The sequence below is a fragment of the Lynx canadensis genome, chromosome B4 (genome assembly GCF_007474595.2).
Source record: "Lynx canadensis isolate LIC74 chromosome B4, mLynCan4.pri.v2, whole genome shotgun sequence".
NCBI lineage: Eukaryota > Metazoa > Chordata > Mammalia > Carnivora > Felidae > Lynx > Lynx canadensis.
This window is the reverse complement of record NC_044309.1, coordinates 10,371,862-10,392,783: the sequence shown is the minus strand read 5'-3', so window position 1 is coordinate 10,392,783 and position 20,922 is coordinate 10,371,862. Positions and strand designations below refer to the sequence as shown.

The 20,922-nt window shown below is 44.9% G+C and overlaps 1 protein-coding gene across 10 annotated transcripts in view; it reads right to left on the bottom strand.

Moving 5' to 3' along the window:
- Positions 1 to 20,922, bottom strand: part of CELF2 (CUGBP Elav-like family member 2) — a 405,408-nt gene that overhangs the window by 104,938 nt on the left and 279,548 nt on the right. For all 10 annotated transcript variants that reach the window (XM_030322970.1, XM_030322971.1, XM_030322973.1 and 7 more), the window contains one exon: positions 7,936 to 8,018. In XM_030322970.1, the coding sequence (XP_030178830.1) occupies positions 7,936 to 8,018 (83 nt within the window). The remainder of the gene's footprint in view (positions 1 to 7,935; positions 8,019 to 20,922) is intronic.

Sequence of the window (20,922 nt, the reverse complement as noted above, 5' to 3'; positions counted from 1 at the left end):
CTACTGTGGCCTCATACGTTACCAGCGAGACCACAGTGCTGCTCAATGACATGGGGCCATTGTGCACCCCTGGCTGGGCCCCTGGGCTACGTAGGTTGCACGTATGCTTTCCTAAGCCCTCACAACAGTCCTGGTAACGAGGGAATGCAGTTGGGCCTCTGCACGGCATTCCACAGAAACCTCATTATCAAAAACTGGTGTAACTGCTCCCTGTTTTAACCCCGTGCTACCTGGGCTGCTCAGCTCAGTCACTTTCAACATTTCACCACTAAGGACCCCTCATGAATTTTCTCCCACAGATTTCCTTGTATCGAGCGGGCCCTATTTTATTTTTTTATTTTTTTATTTTTTAAATTTTTTTTCAACGTTTATTTATTTTTGGGACAGAGAGAGACAGAGCATGAACAGGGGAGGGGCAGAGAGAGAGGGAGACACAGAATCGGAAACAGGCTCCAGGCTCCGAGCCATCAGCCCAGAGCCCGACGCGGGGCTCGAACTCACGGACTGCGAGATCGTGACCTGGCTGAAGTCGGACGCTTAACCGACTGCGCCACCCAGGCGCCCCGAGCGGGCCCTATTTTAAAAGTCACTGGTTTTTGGGGTGCCTGGGTGGCTCAGTCAGTTGAGCATCTGACTCTGGATCTTGGCTCACGTCGTGATCTCACGGTTTGTGGGTTCAAGCCCCACCTTGGGCTCCGTGCTGATGAGGATGGCACAGAGCCTGCTAGGGATTCTGTCTCTCCTTCTCTCTGCCCCTCCCCAACTTGCGCACGTGTTCTCTCTCTCTCTCTCTCTCTCAAAATAAATAAAAGTAACTAGATTTTTATTACAGTTAAAATCAAAGCCATAGGTCAATAACTGCCAATCAAAGCTACTGAGCTGACTGGCCGCCAGCCTAAAGCAAAAGAAGCCTTGCTGAGGTGGCATGTAAAATGTTACGGTGGGTGAAACAGATTACTTCCAGTGGCCTTTTGTGAAATATTAAAATATGCTTTCCCAGACCCCTTGCGATTGGCCTCCAGACTGGGAACCACTGGGCTTGGAGTTTCTTTCATCCTCTGGCTTTCTTTCTTTCTTTTTCATTTTGAGAGAGAGAGTGAGCAGGGGAGGAACACAGAGAGGGAGACAGAATCCCAAACAGGCTCCACACTGCCAGCACACAGCCCAACGTAAGGTTTGAACTCATGAACCATGAGATCATGACCGAAATTAAGAGTCGGATGCTTCACCGACTGAGCCAGCCAGGCGGCCCTCACCCTCCAACTTTCTGTCTCAGGCCCAAAGCAATGAGCAGCCCAGCACCCGGGCCATGCCTGCCTGAATCCCATGTGGGCCTGATTCTGCAGCTTGAGCGCTTCTCCTCCACACTGGCTTAGCTCCAGTTGGTGGCTACAGCCCTGGGGAGCTGCCCTCTAGGCACAACATGGCAGTCTCCATCATAGTCCCTTACAAGGTCATCTTAAAAAAAAAAAAACAGTTCTGGGGCATCTGGGTGACTCAGTCGGTTAAGCACCTGACTCTTGATCTCAGCTCAGGTCTTGATCTCAGGGTCGTGAGTTCAAGCTCCGTGTTGGGCTTTGCTCTGGGCATGAAGCCTACTTAAAAAAAAAAGAAAAAAAAAAAAAAGGTCCTCACTTTTTGTTTAGCTTTCATTTCGGCAGGACCAAGTGTTCTGCTAAAACAGCACCGACAGCAGGGGAATAGTTGCTTTGGGGAAGTCCTGGAAGGCCAAACATTTTGGGGAAGTCCTGGAAGGCCCAGTCCCGCAAATGCAAATCTGAAGAATGCACACCAAATGTCCCGATTTACACACTCCACAGCACACACATTTTATATGTTGGGTTGCGACCCCAGAAGAGTTCACACCTACAGAATCTGTCAAGTAGAAACAATGTCTTCTAAGCACATTTCTTCAGGGGCTCAGAAAGCTTTACGTACATTATCTCATTCGGCGCCTACTCTTCTGTTAAGAAGGTGGAAGGCAGGGATTATCACCATTAAATGGTGGTTCTCAAGTACCCTCGCACATGCACTATGAATTAGCCATGATCCCGATTCAAAGCAAAAACCAACCAACAGACAAACAAACATGAGAATTACACAGTTCACGAAGCCTAATATAAGAAAGGTGACTGCAAAGTAGTTAAGAGTATGTTGGCAGGCCAAATAAAAGGGGGGGGGGATTTTAAGCTATATCTTCCTGGTTTTATTTGGCTGAATTAATACTCACATATGGATGTGTGTGAATATATGCCCATCTTAAGTATATAGAGACATACATACGGGTCTGTGTAGAGGATACAAATTCTATCTCACACACACACACACACACACACACACAGGAGTGCACAACACAGCAAATCTACATTCACCCTCTATTTTGGAGCACTTGGAAAACGTGTGGGCAAAGGTGCCATTTTTGGGAACAAAGGTGGACTCCTTGGGAAACACTTTATGAAAGTAGCTCATCTGGGCATGAAATATCCAAGAGCTAGTTATTAAACCTTAACCAAGTACAGGCATGGTGGCTGGCTTTGTTTTTGGGTGATTCAGTTATAAACAGCATGGTTGCTACTGTATTCCCTGGTACCCAGAACGGTTCCTGGCAAACAATAAAAATTCAGTAAATACTGGGGCACCTGGGTGGCTCAGTCGGTTAAGTGTCCGACTTCAGCTCAGGTCATGATCTTGCGGTTCGTGAATCTGAGCCCCTCATTGGGCTCTGTGCTGACAGCTCGGAGCCTGGAGCCTGCTTTGGATTCTCTGTCTCCCTCTCTCTCTGCCCCTCCTCACTCATACTCTGTCTCTCTCTCTCTCTCAAAAATAAATAACATTTAAAATAAAAAAAATTTCAGTAGATATTTGATGAACGAGTGTATGAATGCTCTGTTCTACATGATAACATGCTTTTGAAGACTTAACTCTGCTTATGTAGACATTTTGGCGGTGTCTTCCTGTTCTAAATAAATGGCATCTGAGACAAAACTTTATCTAGCCTGGTCTAGTTAGGCTTGGATTCAAATGAGATGGTTTGGTGGGGGGCACGATTTTCATGATACGATGAGATGGGGTTGGAGGGATTTTACGACAGAAATAATGACGATGATGGTAATGATAAAATAATCATCATGGCTCTGAGCACAAAGGCATTAAATACATATTAATAATTAGAAGAGGTGGTTCAAAGAAAATGAGTACCTCAAAATGCATTACAATGGGAAAATTGAATTTGGTCCCAGTGAGAGCCAAGCTGTTCTGCTGGAAGAATATTAAACCCCAGCATTCTGCTCTTAAAGGACACAGGGGGACAATTCTATGGAGAATTGTGTGGAAGGCCGCCTGGCAGGAAGGAGAGTGCCTGCCCGTGTAGGTAAATGATCCCTTCCAGGGAAGCCAAGAAGGGGCTCATTCACTTCATGTGGGTGAACACACCCGTCCCAAGAGGCAGTTTTATTTACAGCTTCTTCCTACTGGATCGGCCTCATTTGTTTTTATATCTCCAATCTACGTGGAGCCCTCGCTCACGCTCCAAGTGTTCTTATAAAACACCTTTCGGTAAGCCACCGCTGAAATGGAATGCTCTAAACAAATGTTCTCTTAGGGCAGTAACACCTTACTATAAACTGCATTTAATAAAACTGGTAGTGATTCTAAAAAGAAAGGAAGGAGGAAGGCATAGGCAGAGAAAATGTCTGGAAGAAATTTGCAATTAATATTTTACAAGACATTTAGATTCTGATTCCTCCTTGCTGTTAAAATTTAAGAGCTTTTCCAAAACTGTATTCCTCTCTGTTATTACATCCTTAATTAAATTAATTTATACAGTGAATGCTCTAATGATACTGCTGTAGGTTTTCAATCAGAAAGCCTTACTGCAAGAGACAATATGTTTTAAGACCTTGAGAAAAGAATAACGTAAGGCCCAGTGCTGTCACTGGCATGGGGATATTTGGTCCTGGACATGTGATTATTGAAAAGATTGTGGTAGTTTTTCTGTGTTTCGATTAAGGTCTTTATTTTTTAATTAAGCTAAATTAGGTCAGTGAACACAAAATGAGTCTCTCAAGTTGCCTCTACAAGGATTTTTCTCTCTGGGCAATACAATGGCAGACGATGACATTTCTATTGACTAATTCTCCCAGTTAGGTTGTGCCGTCCTAAACAAAAGAAGCTGTGTTAGAGCGACGTGCCAAACTTGTCAAGGCAGAGGCAACCAAAATCTGTCCGGGAACACCGATGGCTCAGCTGTAGAAAAAGTCAGGCTAACAGTTCTGCAGGAAACACACAGGTTCCCCCAGAAGCTCTGCCTGTGCAGACACACGGAAGGTCTTCTCTTCGGGTGATGGAAGTCTTACTCACTAGGCATCTCAAGGGCTGGCAGACAGGCACACAGGCATGAACTGCCACAGCTCAGTGCCCACAGCTTACTGCATACAGTAGGCACTCAATCATTATTAGCGTTTTGTTAATCTAATGAGATGTCAGGAATAAATAAGGCAGCGTGCCTGAGATGTGATCTGTTGCCTAAGCGTCAAGCCTCCATTTCTAGAGGAGAGCTGGTCACGCCAGGGAAATGCCACCCAGAGGCTCAGTCTTTGCTCCTCCCTGTGCTGAGCTGTTGAATTTGCTCCCTATTCCCAATACTGTATTTCTAGGTTTATGACGAGCATTTCTTCCTTAGTCATACGGCGTGAAAAACGTGTCCTCAGTGACTCTGCACTGTTGAGTAAGACCCTGGTCCTTCACCTCATCACCCATCCTCTATGGAAAGGGTCTCTATGACCCATACACGGCACGAAGAAAAGGTGCCTTCCAATAGAAATCTAAGAGCAAACACACTCAACTCAATAACAGATGGTCCCATCAGCACTTTGTTCTCTGCCATACTGAGTTCTTTGTTTCTCTCAAGACCCAAAGATGGTCCCTAAATATCAATCAAGTTTGGTTGCATGATAAAAGTTCCCTATGATACATAACATCAACTGCAGAAGAAAATGAAGCAGGGGGGTGGGGGGGGGGCGCGGAAACCTCAGCGCTACTTGATCTTGTTTTCAATTGAAAGTTTTGGATACTTCAGGAAAAAAAAAAGGCATCAAGTGCCTTTTTAATGGACTTTATCGGCAGGAAAAATGATTACAAACAGAAAAGCTTTAAAGTGTCAGCTGGTGATGCATTTTTCTTTATCCCTTTTATTTTTATTCAGAAAGAAATTGAAGGCATATGGCAAAGTGCATCATTAATTTCTTATTAATTTCATAATATGAAGGCAACCAGTTAAAATAGTAGTGCTACAACTTTAAATTACCGAACTCACTTGGTATTTAATGAGAGATTTAGCACAGCAGGGTTTCTGTTAAATTAAGTTGTGCCTTCACATCACAGTGGGAAAACAGGTGTATATTGGTTTAGAATTATGGAAATGTTGACTAATTCCAAGGCTTGTAATCAAACAGCAAGGCACCCTGTAATATTTTTTCCCCTAAAATAAGCATTAATCTTTCATGTCTGGTCCCCCTGCCTCCTGTCCACCAAAAGCTCACAGCTGAAAGGAAACCACTTTCATGTTCTTCCTATAGCTGTTCAGGGTGATGTTTATCAGATAAAGATATACATAAATGCAAGATGTGAAACCCTGTTCCCAGTTACCTAATTTGAAGTGTCAAATGTAGCTACAGTGTGTGCACTGTGAAGGCTATCAGCCTACAAATCAGACCTGTCTTCTCAAAATTTCCATTTAACCCGCCCGAAGTCATTGGGCAAATGAAACTGAACTGGATGAAAGAAAACCAAAACAATCCCCAAACCATCTTTTCCAACTCCAGAGTTCTTGCCCTTAATAACATGTCTCCAACATCACCATTCCCGACTTTTGCATGTAGAATTTTTAAGAAGAGAAAAACAGATAGATGCACCAAAAAAAAAAAAAAAAAAACAAAAAACAACTTTTTTTTTTTTTAATACGGAAGATGCTACTTGTTTGCTAAGAAAGGGTCAGAATAGGATGCCCCCAACAGAGGCAGACTTAGTCCCTCGTATGGTTTTCAGCATGGCTCACTCATCATATTGACTCTGGGTTTCTTGAGAGTGTCTTCACCTATAAGGATGGCATACAGGTAGCTGTGCAAGTTTTAGTGGAGCAGATGAATTCAAATTACCCAAGCTTTGCATGAGTTTAAAATAGAATGCGATTTGGCATCAATATACCCTAAATGCTAAATAAATTCATCATCTCAAGTATTTTTTTTAAACATACCTAGAACGGATTTTGTGTACGGATTACTGTAAAGTATTTCTTTTCAAAAGCGGGAATACAAAGTAGCCTTTGGGTTTGATCAGGAGACTGAGAAATTTAAACAAGAATATCCTACAGTTGGCCGAACCAGTAAATATTTGCCTTGGTTGCTTTATTTGAAAATGTGACCAAACACTGTAACCTCCTAGAATTTCCATTGGAAAAAATATTTCCATTTATAAGCAAAATAAATACTTAAATAATAAAATTATTTCAAATAATACTTAGGGGTGCCTGGGTGGCTCAGTTGGTTGAGTGTCTGACTTCAAGCTCAGGTCATGATCTCGCCGTTCACGGGCTTGACAGCTCAGAGCCTGGAGCCTGCTTTGGATTCTGTCTCCCTCATGCTATTTCCCTCTCTCTCAAAAATAAACATTTAAAAAGATTTTTTTTTTTTTAAATAATACTTAAAAGTCATGGAGCAAAGCACTGAGATGTACTAAAAGCTGCCTTACTAAATAAAACCACCTAAAGGGTTTGAGGAAGAAGTCGTGAAACGGGGACAGAGAATTCTGGTATCACATGCTTGCTTTTTTGAATCTTCCACTATTTGATTTGCTCTAAGGGAAAGGGAGAAGCCACAGTGGTGTGACTGAAGACCAGGGTTCATAATTTTGTACTTTCGGGTGACTGTTTTGAAAACTTTTTCTTGAGTACCTTGCCGTGACAAATCCCATGAAAATTTCAATGGATCTAAGGTAGCTAAGCAAATGCGTGTGTGTGAGCTTGTGTGTTCGTGTGTGTCTACAGAGACAACAAAACGACAGCTAGAATTATGCCCTGGAAACATCGGGGACACTGGGTTATCTTTCTTTTCTTTTGATCAAACCAGAGTTCAATAAAATCATTATTGTTCTGCTCACCACACCTTCTTCATTATAACCAACGCACATTGTCACGACATTGAATGAACTCATCACTGATATTTGGGTCAGTGGGGAAAACACCAAACAGCCCAGGAACTTTATACCAGCATGCAATCAATAACACTGCCATGAAACCCCAGAAATAATGTATTCTGATGAAGCAGCTATACACAACATCAGTTCGTTTCTTGTCCATTGTACTAATCGTCCAATATTACCAGGAAGGAAATGGCAAAAAATTGTTAAGCTTTGTATTTTCTGTTCTCTATCAACACGAAGTCACAAATTAGGCATTAAAACATTGACTTTGTTGTTAACCGCCACTGACTGTTGAGAAACCATGAGGAGGTTTAATATTATGGCCATACAGGGTACATTTTGCCCTTTCAAAGGAAAATCTAAGACTAAATTTCAAAAGGGGTTCCTGGTGAGTAAAAGCTTTTCCTTTTCCATCTGCTTCTGTCGTGTGTATCGGGTTTTTTTTTTTTTCCCCTTTTAAAATCTCAGCCCACCCAATACTCTTTGGCGGCCGCTGCTGCGCAGTGGGGTCACTCTGATTTTCTAACCAGGGGACATACTATTTGAGAACTCTTTCCATCAGCATTAATGCCAATGCTCCTTTATGGGTCGGCCAGCTGCTTTGGCTACTGCAGGGGAACAGAAGGGTTAGCACACACTCCTCAAAAGACCAAAGTCATTTTTGCCACTAGAACCTTCAGTTGAAAGGACCATTTTCAAGCAATAAAGTGATTTTGGTACAAAAGTAAACCGACTCACCCCAGGTAAAGTTTTAATATTGTGCAGTGCATTCTGGGCCTCAAGTGCAGCTTTTCTTGTATAAAATGTTACGAAACAACAACCTACAGAGAGAAATGAAAAGGTTTTAGAAATTTCTGTGAGCGCTTTGCTTAGATATAATGGAGACTACGGCGAACAAATAATCTACTTAAAAGGATGCACAATTTAAAAATAATCAAGTGCATGAGAACAGTAGTAACATCTAAAGCATTTACCAATGCCTTTCACCCAAACCACATTTATGAGCTTTACCCACGTTGGAGATCAATTCATAACTCTACGTACCAACTACCTGGAACACAGCTCTTCAGGAATGAGGGCAGAAGTGGTGGGTGACGTGTTAATGGGGCGTGTGTAGCGAGTACAGATGGAGAAGTGTTTAATCACAGTGACAAAGGCAGAAACTTACAGCAACTATAATTTCCTGAAGGGATATTCTAGAACGTCACACTTTTGAAACACTCTCTTAAACCCAATACTTTAGACCACTGGATTATAAGGTTCTTAAAAGCTAAAAGAGTGCTTTATTCCTTATCTACCCCATGGTATCATAATACAAAGGTCCATATGAGAGATACTTAGTTTTTGTCGGCCAAAATGAAAGACCATTTTAACCAGTTTGGAAATTTAGTTACAGGACGGGTGGTCACATCTCCAAACATCTGTTTGGACACACTATCCCATGTATTATTAGATACGGCTATAGCACATCAACGGGCAACCTTCTGATTCCTTATTTCCAAGAGCTGACGGGAGTCCAGGCTGAATGCCCCCCCCCCCGCCCCCCACCCCGGAGAGGCCAGCAAAACACCTCTTCCTAACCAACGTCCTCTACCAAAGAAAATGGTGTGGAAGCCTTAGACCATCACTTCTGTCCTCTGAAGGATGGCTGACCTCCAACCTGTAGCTAAAGATACTGGTTAAGGTAGCTGCTTAAATCGGATAAAGAAACCAGTTAACGATCTGTTCATTAGCATACAGTTTCTTAGCACAATTAGGCTCAGAAAAAGGGAGTGGACAAAATCTTTAAAAATTTAACGTGGATGGAACTGGAAGGTATTATGCTGAGTGAAATAAGTCAGAGAAAGACAGATACCATATGTTCTCACTCACAGGTGGAGGGGGGAGGGAAGAGGAAAAAAAAAAAGTTACAGAGAGGGAGGGAGGCAAACCGTAAGAGACTCTTGGATACGGAGAATGGACTGAGGGTGGATGGGGGGTGGGGGAGAGAGGAAAGTGGGTGATGGGCATCGAGGAAGGCACTCGTTGGGATGAGCACTGGGTGTTGTATGGAAACCAGTTTGTCAATAAATTATGTTAAAAAAATAAAAATAAAAATTGAAAGAAAAAAGATGCTGCCTCTGAGCTGTCTTTGTAAGCTGGACGGAGGAAAAAAAAGTGGGGAGACGCACTCATGAAGACTGTAAATATTTCAGCCTGACTGCACTGAAGGGTCCTGAAGCATGGAGCCACAGAGCTGGGGCGGGCTTTGAGAGGTCCTCGTACACCAAGCAGAGCAAGGAGCATGAAAGAAATGCGTAACTGAGGCATCGACCTCGGTTCTGTTTTGGGGACCGAAGGGGGTATGGCAAAGAGCTGGAAAACATGGCACAGCTGAGAACAGGGGGTTGGCATCATAAGCCAGCAGAAGTTCAGAATCATAAATTGGCATTCTGGTTTTTCAAAATAAAGCCTCATTCAAAATGGACAGAAGACATGAATAGACATTTTCGAAAGAAGACATCCAGATGGCTCACAGACACAGGAAAAGATGCTGAACATCACTCCTCATCAGGGAAACACAAATCAAAACCACAATGAGATACCACCTCACACCTGTCAGAAGGGGTACAATTAACAACACAAGAAACAACAGGTGTCAGCAAGGATGCAGAGAAAGGGGCACTCTGTTGCACTGTTGGTGGAAATGCAGACTGGTGCAGCCAATCTGGAAAACAGTAAGGAGGTTCCTCAAAAAGTTAAAAATAGAACTACCCTATGATCTGGCAACTGCATGACTAGGTACTTACCCCAAAGATACAAAAATACAGATTTGAAGGGGCACATGCACCCTGATGTTTACAACAGCATTGTCAACAATAGTCAAGCCATAGCAAGAGCCTAAATGGTAAATCGACTGATGAATGGATGAAGAAGATGTGGCATGCAACGGAAAATTACTCAGCCATCAAAAAGAATGAGATCTTGCCATTTGCAACGACGTGGACGGAGCTAGAGTGTATTAGGCTAAGCAAAATAAATCAGAGAAAGACAAACACCATATGATTTCACTCATGTGGAATTTAAGGAGCCAAACAGATGGATGTATGGGAGGGGGATAAAAGAGAGAGAGGAGGAAACAAACCATAAGAGACTCTTAACTACAGACTCTTTAAGAGAACAAACTGAGGGTTGATGGGGGGGAGGTGGGTGGGGGATGGGCACTAAGGAGGGCACCTGTTGTGAGAGCACTGCATGTTGTATGTAAGGGATGAATCTCTGAATTCCACTCCTGAAACCAATATTGCACTGTATGTTAGCTAGAATTTAAATACAAATTTGAAAAGAAAACTCACTCAAAAACGTAGGGGAAAATAAAGTGCAGTTCCATTCCTTCAGCCTTCCTAAATACATCTATGATGCTTCCTCCTCGTTCGGAAAAGAAATTTGGAAACTTGTAGATTTGACTTTGTTTCAGTCTACTGAGATTAAATATACAAAACCTCACCTTCTAGAGAAAGCAGAAAACAATCATAGCTTCCTGGCACTCATACCACATGCATCCAAGGATTAGGAACTCCTAAAATGTAGGCATTCATTTGCACAATGGAAGAAAGTGAACATTATGCAGTTTCTTGAAAGAATCACAGACGGGCGCCTGGGTGGCTCAGTTGGTTAAGTGTCCGACTTCGGCTCAGGTCATGATCTCACAGCTTGTGAGTTAGAGCCCTGCGTCAGGCTCTGTGCTGACAGCTCAGAGCCTGGAGCCTCTTCAGATAATGTGTCTTTCTCTCTCTCTCTCTCTGCCCCTCCCCTGCTCACACTCTGTCTCTCTCTCTTTCTCAAAAATAAATAAACATTAAAAAAATTAAAAAAAATCACAGATGGACAGACTGACCATTTTTATTTTATTATTTTTTTTTTTAATTTTTTTTTCAACGTTTATTCATTTTTGGGACAGAGAGAGACAGAACACGAACGGGGGAGGGGCAGAGAGAGAGGGAGACACAGTATCGGAAACAGGCTCCAGGCTCTGAGTCATCAGCCCAGAGCCCGACGCGGGGCTCGAACTCACGGACCGCGAGATCGTGACCTGGCTGAAGTCGGACGCCTAACCGACTGCGCCACCCAGGCGCCCCCTGACCATTTTTATTTTTAGCGTGCTTTTCGCTTCAGCTATTCTGACTTCTTTGACCAGAGTTATGTGGCCTGATGGTAGATTTTTTTTTTTTAACAAAACTTTTTTAAATCAATGAGTGGCTTTGGCTTCAGTGGCATGAAGTGAACCCAAGATGAGCTATAGGATGTGTTTAGGATCTAGGAGTAAACTTTTTTTTGTAATTTTTTTTCAATGTTTATTTTTCAGGGCAGGGGGGAAGGGGAAAAGAGAGACAGACACAGAATCCGAAGCAGGCTCCAGGCTCTGAGCTGTCAGCACAGAGCCCGACGCGGGGTTCAAACTCATGAATGGTGAGATCATGACCTGAGTGGAAGTCAGATGCTTAACCGACTGAGCCACCCAGGCGCCCTGGATCCAGGAGTAACTTTAAACAGGGAAGTCAAATCCCAGCTTCCAGCAAACCACTATAAACACCCTAAGAAGAAAAAAAACAAATACCAACTATGCTTCACTGGGCTTGCTAGAGTAAGAAAAGTGCAGAGAGACATAACCTCTGCTTTCTGAAAGCTCCTAAGAGAACCTCGGTAACGCCTCCCCCTCTCCCTCTCTCCCTCTCCCCGTCTCACGGGCTTACAACGTTGGCTGCCGGAGAAGGGGCAATGGGGGAGGCCCCTGACTTCAGCCTTGGTCACCAGAGCTTCAAAACTGAGGCAGAGTCTGATGCTCTCAAGCAGACAGGTTTTGGGAATGGGACACTTAGGAAAAAAACTGAGGGGTGGAGTGGAAGGTGTGAGGCTGTAAGGCTCGCCAGGAAAGAAGGCAATTCAGAAGCCGAGGAACACAGGCCAGCGTGGCCAGGCTCAGAGCTGAGAACGGAGTTCATTCTGGCCCACGGGGACCGTGGAAGGGCAGGGGCCCCGAACACAGACAGCTGAAGACAGTAAGATGAAAGCAGTGAGAAGCACGATGATCCAAGTGAGTGAACCCCATGTGTGGGGCCAACGGGAAGAGCTCAGACCAATGCGCGATGGTCTTGGGAATAAAGAAAGCTCTCCTGCCTTTAACCCTGCAACAGAATCCCTACGCCTTCTCACTGCCTGACATCCACCAGGAAGGTGCAGTTCATTTCCTACTTAAGTATTAAAATGCTGCCCTTGGGGATGGAAACATCTAATCGCTCCCAGCTATTTACATGTTAGTATGAATTTGGTTAAAGCGCTTTCCTTTTGAACGACGTCCTTAGTGAGCACAAGGTGTGTGTGGCTGTGGGTGTCACTGTGTGTGTAGAAAGGGCAAGTCTGAAGCTGATGTCAGAGTGATGCGGCATCGGGAGGCAGAGGGGAAAGGAATGGGGAAAGGAGCCTCATGTCCAAAAGGGGAGATGGGAAGATACCCCAGATCTCAAACACTTTCCAGTCTCACCCAGGGCCCACTCTGCCTGTACAACTGCTACGGTGAAATCAGGGTCACCTCAACAGACCCCCTTCAAATTGTGCATAGCCCTCGCCTCCCTGACTCTATATCCGTTTAGACAAGAGTTTTTAGAGATTACGCCAAGATAAGCTATGCTTCTCATTGTAACGCACAGAAGAATATCCTGGCTAACATGGTGATCTGCTTCCCGACCCCAACCCAACAGCGCAGGCCCCTCAGACTCCACTAACAGACTTGGCACCTTGGGAAAAGGTGTCCCATCTCCAGATGCGCACAGCCCCTCGCCATGGCCCAAGGCTTGGTGAGCGGGGTCCGGGCTGAATTTCTGCCTCTACCTGTGGTCTCAGCTGGGCACCCGCATGCAATGAACAATTTGCACAATCGTGGGGGTTCTGGGGGAAGACATTAGGATTGGGAATATCACCCCAAGATTCTACTTTTGGTTTCACACATTTGGGTTCCTGAGTGACTTAGACAGAAACATCTTACTTCCTCTGTACCTTAGTTAGTTTCATTACCTCTCAATCAGTGAATAAAAACCAGGTCTGCCTCAACTCCTTCTCAAAACAACATGGCTATATAGCCGAAGTGTTCCATTCACAACACATTTTTTTTTTAAAGTCAAAATTATTCTTTGCTTGCACTTCATTCAGCATGCATACTAATTCACTGAATAAAAACAGTGTTTGATTAAAGTTATCTTAAAATTTACGGTATGTGGAACTACAAATTTAAGTAGCCCCCTTAGATACAGCAATGTGTGGTTATTCCCCTCAAGAGACACTAGTCTGTATTAATCCAGAGTAGAAACGTGCTTGAAAGACTCTCATTTCTGGGAGTACCCTCCTGGCTAACAACCATAGTCTTTTTCCCTCCATCCACCACTTGACATGCCCACTTGAAATCTCAGATGCATTGACCCACACAGATTATTTCAACCAAGGAAGGGAGAGATATATTATTTGCCCTGATGTGGTCATTATCATGGCAAAAGGGCCGGGGGCTACTAAAGATCCCAGAAAATCCATGAAGGTTCAACAGAGTTGGAATTTTCTTTCTTGCCTACCCTAACTGGATGTACAGCTGTTAAGGGAACCACCTGTCTCTTAGATTTCCCCATGCCAGCTGTAACTCAGGTCTGAAATTTACTGGATTCATTTTCAGGTCAGCTGCAGCACCAGATGGCTTAGCAATCCCATTTGGGGGATGGACCTCCCCCCTTTAGCCCGTTTCTTTTTCAAACACCCTTGTAAGGTGGGCAGTTAAACACCGACAACGGCCACAGATGCCCTTCAATGGTCAGCGGCTGTGGCAGGCACCAGGGCGGGCGACCCCTCAGGGGTCAGCATCACTCTGGAATGCCCCTCTCTCCCTGCCACCGGTGGCGGTACCAAAGACGGTTCTGTTCCATTTCGGAGATGGGAAGTGACCTGGCAGGTGCCTCTGGGGGATTAGCAGAGACCAGCACAGTTTGATGAGCCAGGTGCTTTGGCCATGTCTCTGCCCTCCGGTTTCTACTCAACGCTGTGGAGTTGTGCTGTTTCTCACGTTTCTTCCTTGTCCATTTCACACAGTCTCCCACGCACGTGGACTGTACAACTCTCGCCACCTTTATCCACCCATTCAGGGGTCTCTGCCCGTAGCAGAAATTTTGAAAAGATAAACATGATGTTCTGCCCACAGGTTAATTTATGGTTGTCCCATGTTAACAGGGTTTTTTTTTTTTTCTTTTTGACAATTCATTTTATCAGTTAAGAGCGCTGGATTTAAGAGCCCCCCCCCCCGCCCCCCAAATAATAACCCACCTTCCATGGCTCTATTTATCAACACCTCCCCATTGCTCCTCACCAGGGCTTTTTAAATTCACGGCTGCAATAGGTTCGGTGGTAAAACTTGGGAAGACGTTCCAGAGCCAAATACCAGCGTGTCAGGCCCACACAGAGCCTAACACGTCCACCAGTGAGGACTCCTCTAGTGATCGTGAACAGATGCTGAGGAGTCTGTACACATCTTGGGGAAGGGTAACGCAGTAAAGCTCACTGGCCACTCACATCTCCCGAGGAATTCACTCTGCTGCTTCACTTTGGAACATCCAGGAAAGCTCCCAGGAAGGCCACAGAAGATTAGCTTTGATGGGCGAGAAGGTCTAGAAAGATCTTGGGGTGCCGAGTGCCGTCTATGAAGGCTGACTAGCGCAAACCTCATGGTGAGCCTCTGTGGGTTGTCAGTGAGCCCCAAGTGGACCCTGGGCCCCGAAGGAGTGAGTCAGGGGAACTAGGGGCCTTTGGCCGCCCCGATTCCCACAAGTTGACAAGGCTAGCAATCTGATGGCATGTGTTCGACGTGTGAAGCCATGTGCAATCAGCATTATAATTGTGCAATATGATTAGGCATCTTGTCTCGGAAGGTGCGGGAGGCAATTCCCACAGAGGCTAAGTGCATATACTCCAGACAGAGTAGTTGCTGTCTGACTACAACTCTTCACAAATAGTTTCTGCTGTCACCCAGAGTTCCCTCAGGTACATTGCCAGCTAATTGCAGAATAATTTGAGACACTGTGAGGAGGTTTTTGTTGTTTCCAAAGATAAAGCCCCAAGCAAGACAGGCCAATGGTATCTACACACACACACACACACACACACACACACACACACACACACACGTAGTGTATTCAAAATCATAAAGACACTCAACTCTACTGAAAGACTTTAATTTTAAATGATCAAGTAGATTTATCCTCAAAGAAACCATCTGGATTATCACAAATCTTTTCAAACCACAGCTGTTTCTCTTGAAAATCTTTACTTGGAAACTCTTGGTAATAATACTCACAGGGAAAAAAAAAATGCATTGCTTATGTAGACATAACCACTTTATATCATGGCTTGCCCTGACTGAAACAGCACTGTATTTATATTCTTCAGTGTGGAGGGCAGTGTAGACACAGCCCTGGGGAATGATACCAAAAACCAGATTAAAAAATTTTTTTTAATTATTTACTTTTGAGAGAGAGAGAGAGGGAGGGAGGGAGGGAGAGAGAAAACGTGAGTGGGGGAGGGGGACACAGAATCCGAAGCAGGCTCCAGGCTCTGAGCTGTCAGAGCCCAATGTGGGGCTCGAACTCACAAACTGTGAGATCATGACCTGAGCTAAAGTTGGATGCTTAACCAACTGAGCCACTCAGGTGCCCCCAAAACCAGATTTTAAAACCACTTCTGCCCTTAGGAAAATCGACAACATACTCACTAAAGGAATTTCCTCTGAGTTTTCTGAACCTTTCCACATGAGGGGGAATGACTAAAGGTTAATGCTGTAGAGATGCCATTTTAAAAAGGCAGTGTTGTCTTTTACTCTAAAGTATGGATGATAAGGCAGTTTTTACTATAGAACCCAGCCTTAAAGATGGGAGGTCGGTGACTTGAATGGTCTTCAATTATTGAAATAGTCACTTGTCAACCCTAGGGTTGAAGTCTCAGACCCCAGGCCCACAATTTACACTCACCATGGCACACGGAGCCAGCCCTCTGAGAAGCCCCTCATGACTCTCCTGGAGCCACCAATCTCCTGGACTGAGGAAAATGCTCCTTGAAAGGCACTCTCATAAATGGGAGAGAGGGCCTTTCTGGAATGTTCTAGTCCTAACTGTTGATTCTTTTTTTGATGCTATTCTTTAGTAACATCTTAATATGGAAAATTGTGGAACATTTTCTGAAATACATAACTCTTTCATATTAAGTTATTATTACTGAAGAGTAGCATCATGATGGAAGAAAGAAGGCAAGGAAAAAAGGAATTTCCCACAACTCTGGCTAAGCTGATAAAATAAAAGTATTTCACGTGTGGAGCTTAAGGTGTTGTGCACTGAACAACTGTCTCCCCACGTGAACTCCATCCGTGGGGTAAAGAGCAGGGGTTGTCCACACCTCCTAGGCCATTCAACGTATTAAACTTACGAAATTTATCTTTCTAAATCTAAGCAAATAAACCCTTGAAGACAACTGGAGAATGATCACCTGATGACTGAACACTATACTTATTTCTCTTAAAAACAAAGTTAACAGTTCTGCAGACAAATTTAGCTCAAGATATATTTGAATTCAGGACATCAACAAAGCCATCATGTTGTGAATTGAGAACTCTTTTAAAGGCTGCCTTTGAATTCTGAGGTGCCCACAGATCAAGGGACCGAAGGCCCTGGAAGGCTAAATTAGTGAACCCGCTATGTTTTTTTCCCCTTTCTGTGAATGAAGCTCTCTTTTGTACACACATTTGTAAGCAAAACAGGTGCCCGCTTTACACAAGTCCCCTCAATTGGGATCTTGGCTTCTGGTCAAGTCGGTAGCACACGATCCAGTTTAAGTCAAAAGAGGACATAGTCCCCATACTTGATTCCCCGGGTAATCTATTTTCTTCCTCAATTTTAGCTTCCATAGAGAGAATTTAATACTTTTTTTTTCCAGAGTCCAAAGGTTGTTGATCTAAGTGGTACATTTTGTGCTCAAGTAAGTGTTCCACATGCGGGAGGTTTAGATTCTCAATCACTGGCCTCACCTTTGCCAAGACCCCCGACTTTCAGTTTCTACAAAGCAGTTAAAGGTTCAAAAAGCCCCATCAAAAATCCCCTGAATTAAAATTTTTAAAACTTAGCAATGACCTTAAAAAAAAAAGAGAGAGAGAGAGAGAGAGAAGTAATTTTCCTGTGGCTGGAAGGTTGACATTTCGCATCTTGAGGAAAAAGACAATGACAGAATGTCATTCTTCAAACGGAAGCAGACGCGAACCAGTACCCTGGAGAGGCAGGCATGTAGCCCTTTCCTCAGCCGGAAGCCCACCCACCAAGAAACAAGTCCCCAATCAAATGCAACATTGTTAACTCATGGCCTCCAAGGTCCTAGCTGTTTGTTCCCTCTCAGGCCTCAAAATCTGGCTTGCTTTAGGGGAGCTCAAGATAGGACCAAACCATTAATGCCCTAATTTCACCAGCTACCTTGAAAACCCAGCCCCCTCGCTGAGCACGTTTACGTGCTCCTGTGTGCGAATTCCTTATGGCAGCTCTTCTGGACGTGGGTGTTGAACCAGGCTGGCTGCAAGGACAGAATGAGAGACATGAAGTAAAGGAATAAAAAAAGCAGCAATATGGGGCTCCGGGGTGGCTCTGTCAGTTAAGCGTCTGACTTCGGCTCAGGTCATGATCTCACGGTCCGTGAGTTCGAGCCCCGCGTCGGGCTCTGCGCTGACAGCTCGGAGCCTGGAGCCCGCTTCGGATTCTGTGTCTCCCTCTCTGCCCCTCCCCCGCTCATGCTCGATCTCTGTGTCTCAGCAATGAATAAACGTTAAAGAAAAAAATTAAAAAAAAAAAAAAAAAAGCAGCCATCAAAGCAAACATTAGGTAGCTATGGGAAAGACCTGCAAGAAAAGACACGAGTTTTGTTTCGCACTCCCCTCCTTTTCTGCTTTGAACTCAAAACTAACGGGGAAAAAAATCAGAGGACGTTAAGGGGGCACAGCTTTCTCTGGGCTTCGGTACCGTCTCCTCAGGGAATTTTACAACCAGTTAATGCCAGTAACTTGCCTCTCCGTCACCCCCAGAGGTAGTTAACAGACTACCCACAAGGGGCTAAGAGCAAAGGCATAACCATCTCAGTCACTGGGGACTGACCGCACTCTGTGGTGTCCACGCTGATCATCAGGGTGTGCCGTCAACCACCTGACGGGCTCTGCCTTCCTCTGAGACCCCCAGAACTGCCGCAGCCCGCTTTCCCGGAGCCAGAAATACCTTTTTAGAACCTAAGCCTTCTGTCTGAAACTTCAGCCAGCCTCCCGAGACCAACTTTTCACCCCCGTCTACCTAAGAGCGGGACTTCCCTAGCTACCCAGTGCAAACGCCACATCCTGTAGCAATCAACTTTTAACGGAACCGTATCCAATCAGCTTCGCTTTGCGGAGTTTGAGCAAACTGGTGCCCTGATGTAAAAAAAAAAAAAAAAAAAGGCTTACCACCTGGCCATTACCTAGGAAGCAGGGGGACACCGCCGCCATTCTGCTCTCGGGGAGGGGGGGACCCCACCGCTTGGATCGCCAGGCACAATCCCGAGGGAATCCCCTGGGAAACCTCAGGGACAAAATGGGGACAAAGCATGGCCGGGTGCCTGGGGCAGGGATTCTGCGTTCCTCCGAGAAGCGAGAATCGTGACTCACGTCCCCAGCAGGGTTACTGCTCTACAACAAACTTGAGCCGGCCGTTCAACCCGAGGACAGAGAACGTATGTCACCCACTCCGCACAACCCCGCCCCGCTGCCCTCAGACCCTGCACCTGACCCGCCGTGACCACTTTCTGTTAATTGGCCACAAGATCTAGGCCACCCCCGGCCCCCTGCTGTCCTGGGGATGTCACCTGGACATCCTGGTACCCCTAGGAGTACTCTCTAAATCTTCTGCCAAGAAAATGGAGGGTTTGGTTTTTTTTTTTTTTTTGACCTAGATTAAATCTACCGCATTTTTAAGCCTTTTGGGAAAACAACTGAGGAATGTGCACAGCTTTGTGTGCATTGCAACGCTTCCTCACCATTATTATGTAAATCCCAGCAAGAGCACTGCAGAGACAGAAAAGACATCAAGGGCAAAGTTTCTGGAATCGGCTCTCTCTCCCTGTCCCCGGGCCTCTGAAAAAAAAACCCACTTGTGTTAGACCACTTCAAATGTGTAACAGCTGCAAAGGTATCTGAAGAATTTTAATGTCACCTTTCCCCCAGATAGGCCCATCACTGCATTTAGCCGTTTCGCGACCGCTCCCACGCTAGGCAAGGGAAGGCCAGATGCCTCGGCGCACGTGCTTGTCAACGAGCCATGGAGGACAGGGCGGAGCAAGCAAGCAGCCTCCTTTGTGGGAGAATGTCATTAGATCTTGGGGATGTAAGGTAAGAGGCAAACTGCAGATTTGGTTGCGTTTTCATTTTGAAAAGACAAATTCTGGACTTGGAAGGAGGACTGTAATTTTTCTCTAAAGGTAAGAAAAAAATAACTTTAGGTTGAGTCTGATAAGCCAACTGGAAGGCCACATGGGAGCAGTCTCCCTAAAACCGGTGTGACTGGCCGGGCAGGCCTCCTCAGAGTTTTGAGGCAGCGATGGGTCCCCGTGGTGACGGCAGGAACTGTTCCTTCTCCCGGGACCCAACGAACAGAGATAACTTCACACGAGGAAGGCATCCCAGGGTTAAATGTGGTAGAAGGTAGTTCTAGCTTGAAGCCAATTAAAAAGGATTTAGGTTCTAAAGTACTGAGAGACCTCATTAAAAGGAAGTTTCTAATATAAGTTTATTTCGTAGTATGCATTCTCTGGAGGACAGGATGGCATTGTAATTAGGAGCCTAGTGGCAATGAGAGTAAGTTAAAATCATGTCTGTTTTCCTAGGATTCTTGACTCAGCACACTGGGCTACACGATGCTTTGTGGCCAGACCAGCCTCCCAAGCGTCAGCTTCATGATCCTGCCTCAAGTGCGCTCACGGACACCTCGAGTACAGGCCCCTTGTCGTTAGCCTGAGTCAGATAAAGCGCGGCTCAGTTCAACACTCATCTGCAGCATCGCTGTATTGTAACGTTTCGCGGGCCTGTGCGAGGACCTGTCTCAATCTGAGGTAGAACCCAAGTGTTTTTTCTGGAATCAGAATGTGGAGAGTCGTATCTCCTGCCTTACTCTGGTCTTTATGGTCACACTGAAATGGAGAGGCATAAAACTGCGTGCCGGCTAAAGTGAAGATTTGAACTGATTTTAGTGCTTTTCCTGTGGTACAGGACTCTGAAGAGCCGATATTTATGGCCATGATAACTGTCTCTCTCACTCCCATGACAACTGAGTCATCCTTCATGTGCATGGAGATCAGGGAGGGAGATATTTTTACAAATTGCCTCGAACAGCGAAACTCAGAGGAGAAACGCGCTTTTGTGGCCAAGTATAAATTGATGTTCCAGGGATAAAAGGCAAGTATCCTTGGGCCCAGAGTTCTCACAGCAGAGAGAGACTATGTCAGTTTTCAAAGTGACACGGATATTTCTGTCCTTCATTCATAAAGCTTCCCAAGAAGGGACGCAGTCCCCCCTTAATAGATTTTTCAGACTGACTGGGTGTTTGACAAATGTCTTTAAACCTCTGCTTATTTATAAAATGGGATTAGTTAACAGCAGCTACACCA